Source organism: Carassius carassius, chromosome 45 (genome assembly GCF_963082965.1).
Source record: "Carassius carassius chromosome 45, fCarCar2.1, whole genome shotgun sequence".
Taxonomy (NCBI): Eukaryota; Metazoa; Chordata; class Actinopteri; order Cypriniformes; family Cyprinidae; genus Carassius; species Carassius carassius.
In genome coordinates, this window is record NC_081799.1 from 19,625,534 (window position 1) to 19,647,188 (window position 21,655).

Genomic DNA, 21,655 nt, shown 5'->3' on the forward strand with positions numbered 1-21,655 from the left:
CTGGTGGTAGGAAGATTGTATGTCCACGTACATGATACAAGATCCTACGGACGCGGTGATATATGACGCAATTTTACTGCATGGAAATGAACATCTCTGTGCTAACTCTGCCGAACACAGGGGCCACTGAAGGACAATGCTTCACATTTGATAATTGAAAGTTTCATGAAAGATTGTGAGTCACAGAAAGAGAGTTGACATTTTCAGAGTGCATGTGACTCAACTGTTATATGCAGTCTTTCAGAGCTCGCCTTTCAAATGACACATTCATGTGAGTATATGTGTATAATTCAAAGAAAATATACGTGTGAATTCAGTTATTAGGTTTGGTAATAATTTGGTAATACAGTCCTAAAAAGTCTAGTTATGCTAGTTTTTCTAATTATGTTCAGCTCTTAGTATTCTAGAAATTGCTCTTTGTAAGTTGCAATTTGTAGATAATTATTCAAAATCCTTCTTCAGTAATCATAAATGACTGGAAAAGTCATGGTTGAATCATGGAAATTCATTGGTCAAAAGGTGTGGAGATTTTAAGTGTGTTTGATCATACTGTCAGGATGTTTTTCCTGGGCTGTAAAATCTCTTCCTCTGTTCTTTTATTAATGCTGTAGTTTCTGGGATTAATTATTCATAATTCCTGTCTGTATGGTGTGTTTTGAATGTGATCTCACTTGTATGAATGTGTTTGCCCTTCTGCATATGTTTTCAAAACATATTGATGTATTTGACAGAAACATGAGCAGCTTTTACTCCTGTGTGAGGGAAGCATCTTCTCTAACATTTAGCTGCTGATAACGGACATTTCTCTTTCATTTCTACGTAAGAAAGTCCTGAGAGTCCAGTAGAGTTTCTCTTCTACTTTAAGAGTGATACGAGCTCTGTCTGCCTCTTCAGCTTTCCTTTCAGGAGTAGCAGAAGTGTGTGTGTGAGTGAGAAGAGGTCCTTAACCTCCCATCAGATAGAAGCAGAGAGGCATTTCAGCAGTCCAGTGACAGACACTTTAGAAAAGACTTGCAGCACTACTACACTGATTTCACCAGCTCAATGTGCATTACTGGTGTGTGACGCATTTCTGATCTTCTCACAACCCCTCTGCTGTTGTGTGTGTGCAGTATACAGCACACTTAAACTGATTTGGTCTAATAGAGTCTGGTCTCATATGTGATATTATATGAACTACAATAGATTAGACTGGACTGATGTGATCTGATATAATATATTATATGATCTGGAGTAGCATTGTATGGTACTATAGACTAGACATGTCTTGTATGATAAATTATGGATGCTCTGAACTGGTCTGGTATATGGCTTGCTGTATGAATGGCAATATACTAGACTAGATTGCTATGATATGATGTATGATATGGGATATGGTAATAGAGTAGACTAGACAGGTAAACTAGGGTCTGGTACAGTCTGGTCTGGTTTGGTCTAATGTGATATGTGTGATATGGAATAGACTTGGTATAGTAGAGTATGATATGGTCTGGTCTGCTGTTGTCAGATCTGGTTTGCTGTGAGAGCAGCAGGCTCAGGCTTGCATGCAGCTATTTAACCCATATTTTTAGAGAATTGTCTGTTCTCATTTCACCCATCATCAGTGTTTAACCCCACGTTGCTCCAGCTGGAAGCGCTGCACTGTACAGAAGGTCCATTTGAATGCATGTATTGGTTGAGTGTGGGCGGAGCAGGTTTGACTACAGTTGCTATGATATTTTAATACCTCTATTGAAGACACGCCACGACCCCTGTATGTGTGTGAGTTTCTAGCCACTGGCCTCATACTGGGGTCCCCCGCTGTGCTGAACAGTCTGTCTCTTACACTCAAACAACTCCATGTTACCTAGCGACCGTATCCAGGAGGCAGGCAGTGCGTGGACACATGGACCGCTTTGTCTCCCCCTGAGACTGACTCTGTGTCTGTCTCTCTCTCCCTCTCTTTCTCATGTGTGAGTCATGAAGGGCAAATTACTCTGGACTCTGGTGTGTCTCTACAGATTCTGTGTGTTTTCTTTTAAGAATCTGCCTGCATCATACAAAGGTTTCTTGTCATGCCTTTGTCCCATTGAGCAATACTCCACAGAAACCTTTAGTTATGATGGAAGTGTTTGTTATCAAAAGGTGCTGCTTGACATCTGATTACTGATCTGGTCATCTTATTAGGGCCAGAGAATTGCTCCATTTCATCTTCTTCTCTTTCTCCTCCTCCTCCTCCTCCTCCAAAGTGAATTGCATTTTTGAGGGCCTAAGCATGCTCCAAAAATCATGAAACTTTGCACACGCATAATAACTGGCAAAAATTCACATCTGATATGGGTTTCAGAAGTGGGTGTGGAAAAATTATTTTATGGCACCACCTGTTAAATGTCAAAAGTGCACTTTGATCTGTTTTAGTTACATGTACGAAAAACGGTACACACGTAACACACCATTACCTACAAAAAAGTATCTTGGTACAAAATCCAAAACCCAGCAGAAAGTACCTTATTTGAATTTCCTGTATGATTTTTGTACAGTTCTTGCCATTTCCAGGCTCCTACAGTTTTAATCAGATCATCTTCAAATTTGGTGAGGGTTATCATAAGGCCTGTGCAACGTTAAATTGCGACTGTCGTGTCCCTGGCGACCTGACAAAGTTTGATGTTTCTTCATGAAACAGGAAGTTGCTGTAACTTAGCCAAGCAATGTCTGATCTGCCCCAAACTTCACACGTTTGATAGGTGTTCTGTCCTGAACACATCTACATTCCCATATTCAGTTATTGCCATAGCGCCATCTGCTAGCAACAGGAAGTGTCATGGTTAACAAACGTGTTCAGTTGGCTGGCAACTGGTAAAAAGTTTTTTCTTGCCTCTTTTTTTTTTTTTGGAGTACTTTGGTCTTTGTATGTTCTTTGACTCATGAATGTGTTTTGTGTTTTTCAGGTAGAGGATGCCATGCTAATGTTTGACAAAACTACGAACAGACATAGAGGTAAGACCATTAGACTTTGATAATGCAAATATATGTCAGTATCCTCTAATGTTGTGCATGATGCACAGAGCTGTGTGAGAGACATTTACGGACTTTGTTTTGGTGATCTTGGTGTAAATTTCTACATGAATTCTAACCCTACTAAAATACTAACTTTTGAATGGTAATTCTGAGGTTTTAACAAATTAATTTTATTCATTCATTATCACATTGATATGCAGATTAAAGAAACGTACTTTCACTTATGGTACGAAGATGCCAGCCACAAAATGTGGGTTAAAAATCGACTAATCCGTGAACAAAAACATTTCCTTTTTTTTTTTTTTAGTTCTTCATTTTAAGATTTAACATTTGTTCTCATTACAAATGTGAAGATTGATGGTCAAAATATTAAATACAGTAATTTGTATTTACTTAAGAAAGGGAGTACAGTACAGAACATTTCAGAAAGAGAAAAAAGAGAGATATAAAGAGAGTAAATGTGTGTGATTTTTAGATTGCAAGAGTTCATATCCTTCACACACACGCACACACACATTCTTTCACACTACTGTCTCCTTTCTCTCTCGTGTCCTTCATGCCCTCCAGGTGACTGTTAAACTGGTGTTAAAAGACGCTCTTTGTCCGCCTCCATTCTTTATTCCCCTCTTTCCCTCTCTCTCTTACAGTCTCTCTCTCCTTTCACTAAAGAGACTGCAGCAGAATCTCTCTGGCATTTTCAGGCTGAAATGAGGATGATTGTGTTGGAAATTGAGCTCCAAAGCTCCATCAGTCCTGCTGCCCCAGTGCATTGTGGGAACGTGCATTGGCTCTCCTGTGGGCGCATGGATCAGGGATGTTATTCAGACATTGAAGGGGTTTTGTGGCAGGATTTCATGCTGTTAATTACAGATGTAATGGTGTGATTTTCATCAGGGCTCTGCTGGTTGCTTTTGTGAGCTGTTTGTGTGCCGTTACAGTGAATACCCAAAGGCCATACAGCCCTCGCTCTGCCAGAACACACACTGTGTTTGCAATAACATGCCATCATACCAACTAACTTTATAGCATTTTATTTTTACAATTGTATATGATATTGTTCACATTGTGAAACAATGAATGTTTTGGTAGGGTTGTTGCATTTTTCATAAGAATACAGTCAGGGTTTTGGTTTTTTGTTCAAGAGAAAAATACTTTTTCAGCTACACTTAACAGTAATCTTGAAACTTGTGACATTATGTGTGAAGAGATGTACATTTCCTGTGTAAGTCAGACAGCTGTTAATAACAAAGCATCTTTAAATAATGGAAGTTCTTATGTTTTTGAATACATATTCTTAGATGGTATTCTGATTAGTCTGTTAAAACCTGAAATGGTAATTTGGAGACTTTTGCATTGTGGGAAAAATTGGTTTATGGATGGATGAATAGATATGTACAGTACATGAATGGATGGATATAGATAGATATGCAGGTGGATAGAGGGATAGTTATAGAGCAGGGATTCCCAAAGTGTGGAGCTGCCACCAGGGGGTGCGCGAGAGGAAAAATGTAATGGCGGTCTGTTTTTTTTAAGTGGGATTTTTTCATACAATAAAAACATGAACAGTAAACATTTCCTTTGTAATCGCTTTTTATTTTAAATAAAAAAACTATAATTTATTAGTTTTCGATTGAAACGTAGAAGACAGATGCTGTCTTCTACGCACTGTTCATCTTTTATGTATTACTGCAGGCTAGGCTATATGCGTGCCAACTCGTTTCATTTATTCCATAATATATATTATAAATATGCTTAACTGGCTGAAATCAGGGAAACTGTCAAGTGGGACATCTTATGATAAATTGTTAGTCAGGAGCATAGACTGTATAAAAACATGGACGTAGTGTCCGTGACGTCACCCGTAGACTCCTGAAGTGTGGTTTCTGAAGCCTAAAGTGTGCAGAGCGGGCCGTCACCATCTTGGCAGCGCGTCACCGCGCGACTCTCCCGGACAATCAAAAATGGGAAAAAGGCGGGAGCTACTTGCAGAAGCCACGCCCACCTAGCGTGACGGCAGTGTCAGCAGCGGCAATCCACCTGTCACTCAAGTGGCCACACCCTTAATTATGCAGAACTTTAAGTCTTAATATAATTTAAACGGATGAGTTACAAAAAATGTACCCCCCTCACAGTTGTCATGAAGGGCAAAATTAGCTATTTAGACCAAAATCATTTTTTGCACCAGGCTATAAAACATGTTTTTTTTTATGCTGTAATGTTGGGCATTTTAACATGGGGAGTCTATGGGACTGACTCCCTTTTGCAGCCAGCCTCAAGCGGCCAGTCGATGAGTTGCAGTTTTAGTCACTTCCTTATTGGACTAAGGAGAGAGAGCGGGAGGTTGGGGCTCGGTCAGGAGGAGAGGGGCCGAGAGAGTGAGGATTTGGAGGCAACAGAGACGAAGAGAATAGAGAAAGAAAATGAGAGAGGAAAAAATCTTGAGGAAATCTCTCTCTCGCTGCAGGCTGAGCGACTTTTGCACTGCACTCGAAAAGTTACAGATGCATCCTCTTTTATTTTATTTTATGTTTGAGCCTATGCTCTTTGCAACTTAATTATGTTGTGGATCGTGTGTAGGCTAATTTAATTTTCGCACTTGAAAAGTTTCAGATTGATCCTCGTTTTTATTTATTTTATCTATTTCGGAGCTTATTCTCTTTAATGATGTGGATCGTTTGTAACTTCATTGCAATTTAATTCAATGTACTGTCATTCTAATTTCCATAACCGTTGTGTTATAGTGGTTCTCAACCTTTTTTTTCCACCGGCCGCACTATAGTCCAAGTGCAAGTCTCGCGGGCCGCACGCATATCATTCATATATTACGTCACCAATACAAACCAACCTGATTTATAAAATTATAGCATAAATATTATGATATCTAATCGATAACATTCATTTAAATAAATAAATAACTATACTCCCCATATAAATAAAACACCTGATGCTGTCGGGAGCTAGATTCAGCTTGAAAGGAGCAGTGGCGGTTCTACAGGGAGGCCTAGGGAGGCCTGTGCCTCTGTAGACATGTCCCTGGCCACCTCTGTGGCCACCCCCGTGCTGAAAAAAAAAAAAGTAATATGATTTTCTTTTACTGTCTATGGATTTTACACACGAGCACCAAAAGCGGAACTAATGTGACGCAACGTTCTACACGGGTAAATTAGTGCAGCGCACCCAAACACTTAGGAACTTAATCATATTCAGGGATGCAAACATCGCGCTTTTCGGCGCCTTCCGTTTTTTCACATCAGTTTGGGTGACTTGGGTCTGATTATAATTTCTCAAAGTCATCTGAAGCAATTCCATAGCTTAATGTTATGGACAGAAGACTATTTACATCATTAAATTAAAGTTTACGGAAACCTTGTTTTCCCTCCTCTGCGGCTGTCAATCATTCTCCATTCAGTATTCAAATAGCGCGCACCTCGTCCATTTACAGCAGGATGCATGGTAAAACTCTCTCCAATATTATATACTCACATTATAATGCTTGATCTGTAGATAAAAAGTATGGAATGATATTGCGGACATTATTCAAAAGGCATTGCAAATTGTATTTGCAATTGCGTTTTCAATTTGTGGACGCATAAAATGTGACATAATCCAAACGCAAATGCAAATCGCGCATTACCGTTTTCTTTTTCGATTAAGTGAACGCACAGTGTCTGCCAAATTTAAAATGGAAATGCAAAGTCCGTTTGCAATTGTGTTTTCCATATCTTACGAGCTATGAGCCTGTCATATTTAAATAGCAATATTAATTACCACATTTGCCTTTTCACTCTCCCTGCACTGTGCATGTAAACTGCCAAAACTCAAATGGAATCGCAATACCTTTTGCATTTGAATTTCCAACGTCTACACGGAAACCTGTCAATCAAGTGACGGGGTGGGGCCATTTTATTGGGCGTGTTTGCATTGGGAAGTGAAGATCGTACTAAAATGTACCATGTTTTTACTAGGGTAAATATGAGTTAACGATAGTGTTTATAATTAAGGCACAGTAGCCACAAATGTACAGTTGTCTGAGACGTTATGAAATGTTCTTTAATATCATGAACCATAAAATGTAGTCAGTGTTCTGCTATTGTTTATTTTCATAATAGGTAAACACAGGCCACACGTTAAGATGGTCACAGATCTGGTGCTGATTCAGTGTAGCTTGGTAGCTCAGTTGTTAGTGACTGTCATCTCTAATGGCATACCATCTTTTAGCGCGTGTTCGAAACCCGGGCCAACACAGACGTTCTTTATTTTTTTGTTTATCCTACTAACTTCAGCCGCCAAACGGGCGATCATACAGTGAGGAAAATTGCAGTAGTCAAGGCGAGCTGACATGTTATCAAGTACGCTGCTGTTTGCAGAATTACCGGACCTGCGTCCTCGCAGACATCACACTCCCGAGTCGAATGCACAAAGTCTGAACTACTGAGGATGCAAGTCCGAAATCAGCGGCTGAAGTTAGTAGGATAAGCAAAAAAATAAAGAACGTCTGTGTTGGCCCGGGTTTCGAACACGCGCTAAAAGATGGTATGCCATTAGAGATGACAGTCACTAACCACTGAGCTACCAAGCTACACTGAATCAGCACCAGATCTGTCACCAGACCGTCTTAACTTGTGGCTTGTGTCTACCTATTATGAAAATAAACAATAGCAGAACACTGACTACATTTTATGGTTCATGATATTAAAGAACATTTCATAACGTCTCAGACAACTGTACATTTGTGGCTACTGTGGCTTAATTATAAACACTATCGTTAACGCATATTTACCCTAGTAAAAACATGGTACATTTTAGTACGATCTTCACTTCCCAATGCAAACACGCCCAATAAAATGGCCCCACCCCTGTCACTTGATTGACAGGTTTCCATGTAGACGTTGGAAATTCAAATGGTAAAGGTATTGCGATTCCATTTGAGTTTTGGCAGTTTACATGCACAGTGCAGAGAGAGTGAAAAGGCAAATGTGGTAATATTGCTATTTAAATTTGACAGGCTCATAGCTCGTAAGATATGGAAAACACAATTGCAAACGACTTTGCATTTCCATTTTGAATTTGGCAGACACTGTGCGTTCACTTAATCGAAAATGAAAACGGTAATGCGCGATTTGCATTTGCGTTTGGATTGTCACATTTTATGCGTCCACAAATTGAAAACGCAATTGCAAATACAATTTGCAATGCCTTTTGAATAATGTCCGCAATATCATTCCATAAAAAAGGCTGTGGATTTGCATAAAATGACTTTATTTTGTGTATTTGTATTTTATGTTTGTTGCTGTTTTTAAAAGACTCGCTTGTGCCTGTTAGATCACACACATGTTTTAAAAGCCGTGAACTTTTAAAATCACTTTGTGAGCTCAGTTTTGAAGCGTTTCATATTATCATGGTTTTGCGCACTGAAAGATTATTAAAAGCTTATTATATTTTTAGCCTGCACAATACATTTAAATTAAGCATAATTTAATTGTATATTATTTCTGTGTAGTATAGTGTAAGCATTATAAATATATACACTTCTGAATTCTTGACATTCATATATAAATATTAAATTGTGAAATGTATGATTGCCTGATTGAATTTTATAAGAGTACTAATAGTAATTTGTTTTTATTAACATGTTTAGATTGTGTAAAATTACTGTGTAGATTTTCAAGAATTACTTTTTGTATTTATTTGCATTACATTTAAATAAAATATGTTGCCATTTTTAATGTGCCCCTCTGGTTAAACGCTGGCCCCTCCTTGGCCCCCCTAGTAAAATTTGTCTAGAGCCACCACTGGAAAGGAGTAACAGCACAATGAAGTTGCAATTGTAAAGCCTGTGTTATACTTTCTGCATGAGCAATCCAGACGCGGACACGGCCAGCGCTGACGCAGCTCATTTCTCCCATTGACTTTCGGAAAAATCTGTATCTAAAGAGTTTTAGAGCATGTCTGAGGATAACCAGCTACGGCTGAACTCATAACCATACATCATATCATTTAGAGTGAAAAAAGTAAGAGAAAATCCAAAAAAAGTCAAAGGTACAAGACTGTGTACATATTTTCATTTCGAGCGAAGGAACTACTCATCCCATAAACCACCGCGCCTCACTGAATTCGACTGAAGCCCACAGCCACGAACGAGCCTTTTGAGCGACTTCCAAATCTAATGACGGCTGCGCGAACTTTTTCCTCCAGTGAACTTTATTTTATATAGTGAATGTGCAGTAATAGCAGTTCTTTCAGTATTAATCGTGTAAATAAATAGTGTTTTATATAGGTATTGTGTATTGATTTTTATATTTATCATTGTGTATTTTATATATTGTGTGCGTGTTAGAAGCGGTTAACGATAACGTCAGCAACATGGTGCAGTGCTTTGTAGTGTTTTTCACCCCTTTGAATACTTTCAATACTTTGAGAATTGCAGCCAAGGAGCTCATGATTGCACTGATAAGTCTACCGTGCAAAAACGCAACACAGGTTTTTATTAAATTTTTTTATTAATGATCTTCAGTCTTCACGGACCTTCGCAGGGTTTAACCAGACAGTTACACCAGTTACACCAATCAGATGCATCACTGTGGGATTGTGGGATTGTTCAGGATAGTGGGTAATGAAGTACTTATCCAAGACATCGCGAATAAAAGGCATTTATCTCAAAAGAAGGTTAGTGCCCCATGAACTTTTGGCGTTTATATGAGCATATACTATCGCTTAGTACAGCCGTAGCTGGTTTTAAGTCTACCATGTATGGTTAAGTTTTTATGGCTTATTTCCCAAATGTCAATGCAGAAATTGTATTGAATTTTTACTTCCGGCACCGGCTGTGGGCGGGACTGTGATGCTCTATAACGGTCTCCCCGCGGACGCGGAAAGTTTAACATAGGCTTAAGATGCAGTCTGTAAGACGCGCACGGGAGCATGACTTGACGCGCGACATTGCAGAAAATGTGCATTGACAAATGTAGCCTATGTTGATCCAAATATGGAAAGCACTTTCGAATTTAATAATATTAGAGATTTTTTGCCACATTTCTTCAATTAAGGATGATTGCTACGTAGTATATGGTGTTTCTATTTGCCTGAACTTCTTCAAGTAAGTTGCTGGGCAAACCAAAAATCCAACTCCTCTCCTTCACTACTGATACTCTGACTATTATTTTTTCTATGTGTTCATTCGCTGGCATTTTCCACATTTCGTTTTTTTCTCCCTTAAAAACAAATTTGTCCATTCTGATGCTCAATTTTACCGAACTAATGGCTGTTGATGACTATTTGAATTTAATTCTGCCAAAGTGGGCGCTTGTGTTCGTTAAATGCTGTGAGTAGGTCTGCTCATGTCTGAAAATAATATATGAAACACAAAATAATTTAACGTAAAAAACATTAGGCTATAGCTTATATATCTTAAGTACATTTTTAAATTAATGTAAAAAAAAAGAATTGTAAAACAGAAAAAAAAAAATAATTAACTGTGTTCAGCATGGTGGGCCGCATTTGAATTTGTGACGGGCCGCGGGTTGAGATGATGCTGCTGCTAGCTCCATTGTCATTTAATAGGCCTAGCCTATTGCTGCAATGTTTCTTTTACGCGGCTGCAATGTTTCTTTTTACGTGCTTTCTGTTACTGAGCCTGTGTCTGTCACTCGTCCTCTTAAAAGTGGAAGCTTGTGCGTAGCTTTGTTGCATTATATTGAAACTTCGTTGATGTTTTTATTGTCATGCGTGTTCTGGTTATTTGCGCATGATTAAACATGACTCTTTATATGGCGATAAAAGAAATCTTTGTTGCGTTTTTTTTTTTAAGTGGGGATTGGGGGTGCGCCAACCCGGTTGGGACATAGAAGGGGATGCGCAGGAAAAAAAGTTTGGGAACCGCTGTTATAGAGACAGCTTATAGTGAGATGGATAGACATATGTATGTTTGTATGGATAGATAGGTAGATTAATGATTTGATATATAGATAGATAGATTGATAAATTGACAGATTTATGAATTGATAGATTAGACCATTGGATAGATAGACCATAGACAGATAGATGGGTAGTTGGGTAAATTAATAGATGATGGGTACAGTAGATTGATAGATGGTTGGATAGTTGGTTGTGAAAAAAAGAGAGAAAATGGCCAGAGCATTACATTTATTCTGACCAAAATCATTTGAAATGCATATCATGCAATTATTACTTCCAAACTGTTAAGTAAGAAGTTCCCAGGAGGACTTGAATGCAGGATCTCTCTCTGGTCCTCTGTTTACTGCAGAAATTCACATATTTCAGTGTGGTGTCTAAAACACTTGTGTAATCCAAACCCTCATTTCCCTGTCAAACACCCTGCTAGCATCTGACAGAAGGTGGTTTTGATGTGATGTTGGCAAGGGGTGGTTAGTCTAGGATTTTATTTAGACTCTGCGAATAGAATGACAAGTTTTAAAGCGGTGCTGATAAAGAAAGCTCAGTTCCCATCATTCTGCATTAAATATTACACACAATAACGTTTTCCTTTGCATCGTTACCACATTTTTCATCTGTCTCAAGCACATTTTTCTCAAAGAATACATTTTTTCTCATCGCAATAAAAGACGCAGTAGCGGAGTCACACCTGTAATTCCCATGGCAGAAGTTTGGCTGCTTTTGCTCACCCAATTTCCCTGAATATAAAAGTCTGCCGGGATGATGAAAGCTGGTGTAACGTCACGGATGCTGATGGTCCTGCTCAACAGGCTTCCGAACGAGCGTCTGATTACAGCTGGAACTTTGTGATTTTCAAATGATGTAAGTAAAAGTAACAGCGTCTCGGTTTGATCAATAGAGAGCATGAATTATAACTTTTATTGTTGAGTGGCATAGAGAAAAGAAAGGGAGAGAGAGGAGCAGGTGTTGGGCTGAGTTAGGAATTTTTGGCCGTGGAAGAGATTTTGTTTTGAGTGTGTTTCCTGGATGCTCCAGAGAACCGGATTGTTCCTGGAAGACGAACAGACGGTGGTATTGTGTGTGTCTGTAATCTCCTTACCTGGATCGGAGTTCCCTGGACTCAACATACTCTGTGTGTGTGTGTGTGTGTGTGTGTGTGTGTGTGTGTGTGTGTGTGTGTGTGTGTGTGTGTGTGTGTGTGTGTGTGTGTGTGTGTGTGTGTGTGTGTGTGTGTGTGTGTGTGTTTGTGGCTGTCTGTTTGTGTCTGATAACTTTGTGGCATATTACAGTATTTATTTGTGCGTGTGTGCTTTGTTATTTGTCATTGATATTCTGTTTGGACTGATTGTAGAGAACAATATGTTCAGATCCATAATCAAGAACAGGACGTTTTCAGCTCTGTCATTTATCAGAAACAATCTGTCTTTCTTTCTTCATCTCTCTTGCTGTCTTACCATCTCTAAAATTTTCTAATATATTCATCAAACATATACAGTGGGTATAAAAAGTCTACACCCTCCTGTTAAAAGTGGAGCCTTTTGAGATGAAAAAAAATGAATTTAATAAAATCACGTCAGACAGTTTAAAAATTTTTAACTCAAGTCAAACTAAAGATGTGTGTGTGAGTGAAGCCTGCTCCACTCTCTTCTGTTTCAGGGTCTATATATATATATATATATAGACCCTGAAAAAGAAAAGGGAAAACCAGGCTTTAGTTAGCTTAACATCAGCATGACGTTTGTTTTGTATCTCTAACCAGTTTCTGTGGAGCTCCTGTTACAGTTGAACTGGTGGTGTGATCTTACAGGAAGAGAGGTAGGCGGGCTGTTTCAGGGAGCCTGTCATCTCTCCTGGAATGAAAATACTGCCTCTCAATTGTCATTGACTGTGACCTTTGACCTTTTAATCTCCGGGAGCTAATGTATGTGCTGTAAATATACAGACTTGTGGGAGGGAATCAGGGACCTTAACACGGGTTAAACTCTCTCAGATTGAGGCCAGTGTTGAGGAATGCTGAGTCCACAGTGTGTTCGGTTTATCAAATACATCCTTGTGCAAACATATTACTTTCCTGGCTTATTCTGAATGTGTGTGCTATATCTTCTAATAACTTACTGACCTGTCCAATATGCCCTATCAAATCCCTGTCCGCAAAAATCCTGATATGCCATCAGAAAGATTTACTCTGTGTACTTGGGAGGAAATACATTATATTACGAGAGAAAAATGCGATGTCCAGGCTACGTGTTCATCTACACGTATGCGACCTGGGTTACGTCGGTATAAGTATGAGTCAGTGTATTTTTAGATGTTTTTGACACATTCAGGAAATCTGCTGCCATCTTCTTGGTGAATTTCACATTGAGCAGCCTGGAATGTTTCCAAAAGATTCCTCTTCCTGTTCTGTTATTTTTTTTAACATGAGCTGGACTTGTATTCGGAAAAGTCAGTGGCTCTTAGATCACAGATTGTCCTCTGAAAGTTTTTGTCCAACACTCTTTCTGTACTAAAGTGGTTGGCCTCAGCACTGGGAGGTATAGCGGTCATGACATCATCCAGGTCTACACAGCTGCTCAATTATAAATAGTGTTTGTCTGTTTTGAGTGCAAACCTATTGTCCGTCTGTTGATCAAGGAGTCTGTAAATATTAGGCATTGGAAATGTGCATTTAGTCTGTGGGGAACTGTTTTCTTATTATACAAGTGCTGGCAGCTTTTCGCGGCGAATCTTATAAATTTCTAATGCAGTGAGCATCACTAACAGCTGTCTACCTCCAGTAGCCAAGAGAGAGAAACACACCTCCTGTCAGCAACCGATTCCTTGACTTCTTTGGCAATATCGTCCTTAAAGTCATGCCAAAGTATCACATTAATGGAAGTCAACCAGATGAAATATGAAAATCAAAAATATTTAGCAGTTTTAAATCTGAGAAAAAAGAAGAAAAAGAAGGCCAGCGTTGCTTATTTCCTTCAGGAAAAAAATTAAATTAAAATGATTTAATAATTAGTGATAAATTGCTAAGAAACAATATATAAAATTAATAAATGTACAAATATTTAATATATACACTATAATTTATATAATTTTTAAATTTGCCATTGTCTGTGCAGATGGCATTGTGGGTAGTGCCCCAAGATAAAGAATCCTGGTTTGAAGATCTTTCCCGAACCCGCCACCTTTCTCTCTCCTCCACTTCACTTCCCTTCTCATCTACACTGTCCTACAACAATAAAGGCAAACAAATGCCATGCAAATTAAATAAAATAAATTAATTAATTGGTAGTTTAATTTATGTGTATTGATATCAAATAATGTAAGATTGTTAGCTGCAATAAGTAAATATATTGGTGTTAAATATGTTTTTAGTTACTTTTATATTCGGCAGCTCTTGTTTGTACAGTCAAAAATGTAAAAAAATAAATGAACGTTTAATACAGATCTAAATCCCACAAGAGGAGCTGGAAATCTCTGAGTAGTTCTGAGAGAGCTGGATCGCTGAGGTCTTCAGTGAGACAGACATGTGAATCAGGAGGACTGGAACACCACTCATCGGCTCATCTGGACCTGAACTCTGACAGACAATTTCGATCAGATCCAAACGTCAGGAGTTTGGCTCACTCCATCAAGTAAAGCTCTGCTATGCTGCTCAGAGCCGTCAGACGATTGCTAACTAACAGACTTTCTCACTTACATACTTAGATTTAACGTTTATAACAGTCTTGATTTGCCTAGGAATCTAATTCTGGATCCATAATTGCATCTTCAAACTAGCTTGTATGAGTCTTTTGAAAGAGAGTTAACTCTGTCTTGTTGATAACAGTAATACTTTGTAAAGATGAGCTGAGCTGACAGGCTGTCAATCATTCTTACATTCTATCTCTTATCGACGCAGTGATTGCTGTTGGCATGGTGATGGTGACGCAGCTCTAATTGAGCTGAACGTGAATCTGGTTTCTCCTGCGCGATTGCTTCTGTCGCACGCTTGTCATGGGTTTGAATTAGATTGACGGGCTCACAGGCCTTATATATGCATGTGTAGTCTCTGGGATCCCCTTTAGTGCCATTTACATTTTGACGAGGATGCTCTCCACTCGTCTGTTTTTCATGTAAGAGCGATTCAGAGAAAATCAATCATATATTGCAAAGCAAAATTTAGTCACAGGCACTATTAAATCCAGTGATGGAGAGGCGGAGACCCATCATGAATAATGAATGAGGTTCTTGCTCAGGTGAGGAAGATCTGCCAGTTTGTCTTATAAGCTGACCTCGGAGCAGCAGGGCATGTTTTACCATGTGTTCCGGAGTCAGTGTATTCGTCCACCCATCTCTCTCTGAGCGTTCCCACCCTCTGACTCTTTCATTGTGGCAGGAATCACGGCAGATCACAGAGACTCTCTGATATGTGTGTGAGATGTGGGAACGGAGAGGAAGAGCTCTTTGAAAGCGGGGAGATCTCGGGTGCTGGGCTGTTCACTGCTGTCAGAGTTGAAGGAACAGCTTTTATATGTGTCTGCACTACATTAACACAAGCACACACACAATATTCTCTTTTCCTCTCTCTGTAACCCTTTTTTCCCCAAAGCGATCCACCCCTCGTATCTTCTAGAGCAGTGTTCCCAGGAGACTCTCTTTCCTCATCCCGGTTTCATCTTTTATTTCTGTAAATGTCACATCTCTTCTCTGTCCCTTTACAAAACCATTTTTTGTCTTTTCTGCTCTGCTCCTTTGTGCTTATTTTTTTCTCTCCATCCATCCATTCCTTTGCAACTCATTTTACCTCCTTTGTGTGTGCGGATGTAGAATGACTCATTTCTCATGTGCATAGTGAGAAACATCACACCTGAAAACAATAGACATAAACACAAGCCCTCACTTGCTGGTATATATTGATTTGTCTCCCTATATATCCTTCTGTTGTTCTCCTTATGTCATTTTCTTTCCATCTCTTTATATATCGTTCTTTCTATCTTGCTAATTATTATTATTTTCTCTATAATGTACCAACATTCTCTGTACAGTATCTATCATGATGTTATCTATCTATCTATCTATCTATCTATCTATCTATCTATCTATCTATCTATCTATCTATCTATCTATCTCTGTCTTTCTCGTTTTATCATTCTATCATTTTCTTTCTATATATTGTTCTGCCGTTCCCTCTATATTATTCTATCATTTGGTGCACAGTATCTATCATAATAATATTGTCTTAGAATATTATATGTATCATTCTCCTTCTGTAGAGTATTTTATCATGCTATCATTTTATCTGTCCATAGATTATTCTGTCATTCTCTCTCTATTACTCTGTACTGTATACTGGTATATTATCCTGTCATTCTCTCTTTATTCTATTATTTTATACTATGTTTTATAGTATTGTTTTGTTTATCAGTCATTCTATCTATTTATAGATTGTTATTGTCTATCAATCTTTCCTTTTGCATATTATTCTCTATATAACATTATTATTCTCTTTTGAGTTTCTATCGTTTGTCTTTGTCGTTCTTTGTTGTTTCTCTCTGTTCTCTGTTCAAACAAGGATTTATATTTGTACTCATAGTTTGCTTTGCTTCTCTAGTTTAAAATTACGATTATGTGATATAACATTCACATGTCAAACTTTCATCAATCTTTTCATAGGCGAAGTGTAAATATCAGACCTATGGTGTTTAATCATTATGCTTGAGAGTGGTTTATGTAGCAGTTGTTTAATCCAGATCTACTCTACAGGAAGCCCCTGGTTCTGCCATTCAATAGACTATTGAAAAGCTGTGAAACTCTCCACAAGTACCTGAGACTTTCTCTCGTTCTTGTTTCCTTTTTCTCAAATGCCTGTGCATTCTTTCTCTTTTTTTCTATAGACCATTTCCTCTTTCCCTCTTTCCTTCTCTCTTGCTCTAAGCTCTTGGGGCGGACCAGCGTCCTTTCAGTCTTCAGATTTCATTTCAGGTCTTTTATCTCTAGAGGACAAAGCAGCCCACTGGCCCTTATCAGAGAGACACACTCGCGTACAACACACACACTCTCTCTCCCTCTCTCTTTTTGTCCAGAGAGAGCTGTCAAGGGCTGTTTGACGGACTGAAGGGTGAAGACCTGCCTCTCCATCCTCCTCTTCAACAGATCTGTCACACACATCTACAGCCATGGGCAGGTTCTGCTCACCTGTAGGAGATCTGATTCTTTTAGTGTTCAGTGAAGGTGAAACTGTCTTCAGTGATGTATGTCAGAGCTTTTTCCTTAGTGTAAAGGGATCATATGTAATGCTTTATCCTTTAATATTTTGTAAGCCCACTTACCCATTTAATAAAGGGTTTTTCTGCCAAAAATAATTAAATTTTTCAGGACCATTTTCCTTTCTCTGTGACCCCATTATTATTGTCTAACCTAGATTAGTGTTTTCCTACGATTCTCAAGTGTTCGTTATTTTTTTTTGTCAATCTACAAATGCTTTTTTGACGTCATAACCATATTTTTGCAGCTTGGTTTCTGTAAATAGTCTTTGTGGGGAAGCTTTTGTGCGTATTTAGAGTATGTTATGATCAACATGCACAAATTAAATTTCAAAGTAATAAAACCGACATATTTAGGACATGGACAATATAATGTTTGCGACAAACAAATGGAAAGATGCAATGTGGAGGATTTTGAAAATGATTGAGCAGCACGCACACACATTCCACCTACAAGACCATTTACTTTTATGAATACTTGCCCTTACACCATAAATCACCATTAACATCTGAACGTGTGTGTGTGTGTGCCTTGTTCTGTCACACCAGCGACGGCTCATTACACAAAGAGAGATTTTTCTATGCTGTGTGAATGTCATGGAGAGATGGTTGCAGTTCTCGTACACACAGTTTCTATTTTTACACGCAGGGATTGGTCTGATAAGACGTCAATTGTGGGGCTCTCCACGCCAAAAGCCTTCTTGCTGAAGTTGATAAAGATGTTCAGAGCCAAGAGTGACAACAGCATGTGGTTGGCATGGTAACAGGGTGTGTGTTTATACGTGTGTGTGTCTGAGAAATTCTGCAGGTCACACTAATGAAGAGCCTCGTTAAAAGGAGAGGAGATGATTAGGGCTTTTACACACAAACCCATCTGAAACAAAAGAGGTGGAGATAGAGTTTTACGAGTATCAGGATGATTTCACAGGGCTGAAGTTAATGGTGTGACGTTACTGCAATCCATTCACTGTTATTGCCTCTGTATTCTCATATTAAGTATAGCTTTTACTGTTAGTTTGAGGATCTATCTCATAATGTGAAGCTCTATTTGTACTAATGGCAAGCTTTTTTAAGTACATTTCTTATGAAATCTATAGTTTGCTTTGTATTAACCAAATTTCAAATAAAAACAAAAAATAATAAAATGAGATTAATTAGTTAATTTGTTAAGTATTTACTGCGTTAAGCTAACTGAGACTTGTTATAGCACTTGGATATCATTGCTCTTTTGTTGATTTTGATTGCTTCCATTGTCCTCATTTGTCCTCATTGATTGCTTCCCATTGTCCTCAAAGCATATTCTAAAGGACAATGTAAATGTATTTAATGCAATAGTATGCAATGGTTGGTTTTACCACATTAGTGTACAAACAATTTTTGTTGAATTTCCAGGAAAAATTCACTTCTTTTTAAATGTTTTGGGTCAGTAATTTTTGTTGGAAAAGAGTTTGGAAAAAAGTCTGCCGATCACAAAGGCATTATTTATTTGATCAAAATACAGTAAAATGGTGATATGGTGAACTATTAATACAATTTAAAATTTTATTTAAAATTAAAATAGTTTTATTGTAATATATTTTAAGTTGCCAATTATTCCTGTGATAACGGATCTGAATGTTCAGCTGTCATTACTCCAATTCTTTAGTGTCACATGATCCTTCAGAAATCATTTGATAAGGCTGGGCGATATAAAAAAAAATTATCTCTCGATATTGTCAACATTTTTACCATATCGGATATATATCTTGATATGTCTGCATTTGCATTTAAATAATTTAAAAAACTAGATTTTCTTTTGCCCCATTAAAAAAACAAACAAAAACAATTTAGATTGAACTGCTAATTTAATTTAAGCAGTTTAAAGAAAAATGTAGACCAAGTGATCACTTGCTGCTTTTTATTAAATGTACACATGTATATGTAACTGAAGTAGTGCAAAACAAGAACAGAAAGTGCATTCTTTCAACGCTTTAGTGCATGCAGTTCACAATTAAAACTGCAACTGGGGAAAATAAACTGGGATAATATTTTTTTGTTCTTGTTTTTTTATTTTTATATATTTCCTAATAGTAATTCCAAATGGCCATATCCTATGTTTCTCTATTCAAACATCAGCTGTCGAGTAAGTGCATGTATTCAGTGATCACAATTGCAAACAATACAGTCGAGATCTCACGACAGAACAGAGAACAGAACACTAATATTCGATATATTGCCCAGCCCTATTCTAATATGCCAATTTGCTGCTCAAGAAACATTCATTAATATTATTACGATAACAGTTGAGCTGCTTTTTTTTGTTCATGATACCTTTTTTTAGGATTCTTTTAAAAGCATTTATTTGAAATAGAAATATTTTGTAACGTAAAAGTCTTGTGAGATATAAGACACAGACACACTCAAAAATAATTTGCTGCTTGCGCAGTTTAAAATGTTTTTGCAACACAATTCTTGAACATGTTATCACAGTTTAATTTCATTGCATTAATTGCACATTCATTGCAGTTACATTAGTAAAAAAAATCTAAATTCATCCTTTTTTAAAGGGTAATGCATTCATTTTTTGTTGCATTAATTAAAACCTGGCAGTAGATTTCTAGTTCACAGCGTGCTATGTTTGTTTTGCTTGGGAGAAGTGTTATCTTATTTTGGAGGTTATGTTGTCTCATAGTGAAAAGTTTGTGCTAAGCTTGAAGATACAAAGAAACATGAAGAATTTTGTTGTGCATTAGCAGTTAAAGTGTACCAGACATTGGTGTACATTCTTGTATGTTTGCTCTTCCCATACATTGCATGAAGTTATAGTTAGGGCTGTCGCGGTTAATAAATTTCCCCCGCGGTTATTATGGGTGGCTCAATAGTATTGCGGTATTACCACCTGTTTTTTTTTTTGTTTTTTTGTTTTTTACATACCTAATTTATCCTGGTTTTGCTGCATACAAAGCTCTATCGTTGAGTTATGTAGCATATATTGTTGCTATTTTAACTGACAGAGCGACACGTTTTAAACCCATTTTTGTTTATTGTTAAATGCCAAACAGCAACAAGAACATGCGTTTTTCCAATAATTTTTTTTAAAGAAATCAAGAGTTCTAACATGTATTACACATGTATTTGCGCATGACTTTGGACAGCAGCGGAAATCTAGACTGATTATCGCGCCACCACTGGCCCACCAGGACAGTGGATCCGCGTTGGAGTCGATGCACTCCTCAAGCAGATAGCGTGTGAGCTCGTTATCTGCTCACGCCCTCTTGGATATGGGCACTGACGCGGAGGTTGTCCGTGACTTCAGCAGGTGTTACTTTCACGCCTGTATTTTACAGATTTCGCAAAGGCTTCAGCTACTCCTAACTGTCGGCCGGTACCGGTCTCAACTGTTCTTTTTGATGTTGCTCCGCGACCTGATGCTTGAGGGAGCAGCTGCGCTGGATGACAGGGGACACTACAACGCTTACCGTGAAAAACGCTTAACATGGCTTAATGTACTAAGACAGTGATATTAACAGACCAAACTCACTAAAAATCATACTAATAAAGTATACTATCTATAAAAAAAAAATCAGATGAACCCTGAATATGAATGCAACTCGTTTAATAACACGTTAAGCCTTTTCCTCCCATAGAAAACTGTTATAAGAAAACGCTTAATGTGGCTTAATGTACTAAGACAGTGATTTTTAAAAACCAAACTCACTAAGCATTATACTAATAAAGTATACTATGTACAACCCCCCCCCCCCCCCCCCCCCCCCCCCAAAAAAAACAGATGAGCCCTGATTATGAATGCAAGTCATTTAATAACACGTTAAGCCTTATGATGGTTCTCTATGGGAGGAAAAGGCTTAACGTGTTATTAAACGCGTTGAATTCATATTCATGGAACATCTGATTTTTTTGTAGATAGTATACTTTATTAATATGATGTTTAGTGAGTTTGGTCTGTTAATATCACTGTATTAGTACATTAAACCACGTTAAGCGTTTTTCACGTTAAGCGTTTTATAATGTCCCGATGACCTCAAATTAGATGTATTGCCGCGTCACAGGAACCTTTTTGCAGCTAATTTTGCATATCGGCTCTCGAATCATCTAAATTCGCTGGCTCGCCCTTTTCATTGGGTTGAAAGCCGAAAAGTTCCCAAACTGGCGTCGTGACATTAGGTTTTGGGACGAGATCGAGCACCTCCCATCGTTTCAGCCGGCCTATTCAAAACAAACGAAGCACCATAAAGCTACAACGGCTCGCGAGAAAATTACAGTCGTAACCATATTGTATAATTCATTTAACATTGAATGCACAGTGACAAATTGAAAAAACAAGAAGGCCACAGCCTCATAAAAAAAAAAATAAATAAATAAAAAACAACACTGCGGCTGCTGCGGTTTCTGCGGTTGCTATCTTTCCTCTGCGGTTTGCTTGTCAATAGCGCGGTATTACAATATTGCGGTTATCGCGACAGCTCTAGTTATAGTCTGTATATGTTGCTTGATATGTGCACAGTTGC

General features: G+C 38.1%; 1 protein-coding gene across 2 annotated transcripts in view; it reads left to right on the plus strand.

Annotated features, from left to right (window-relative positions):
* Window positions 1-21,655, plus strand: part of msi2a (musashi RNA-binding protein 2a) — a 192,925-nt gene that overhangs the window by 112,650 nt on the left and 58,620 nt on the right. For both annotated transcript variants that reach the window (XM_059539962.1, XM_059539963.1), the window contains one exon: window positions 2,928-2,976. In XM_059539962.1, coding sequence (XP_059395945.1) covers window positions 2,928-2,976 — 49 coding nt within the window. The remainder of the gene's footprint in view (window positions 1-2,927; window positions 2,977-21,655) is intronic.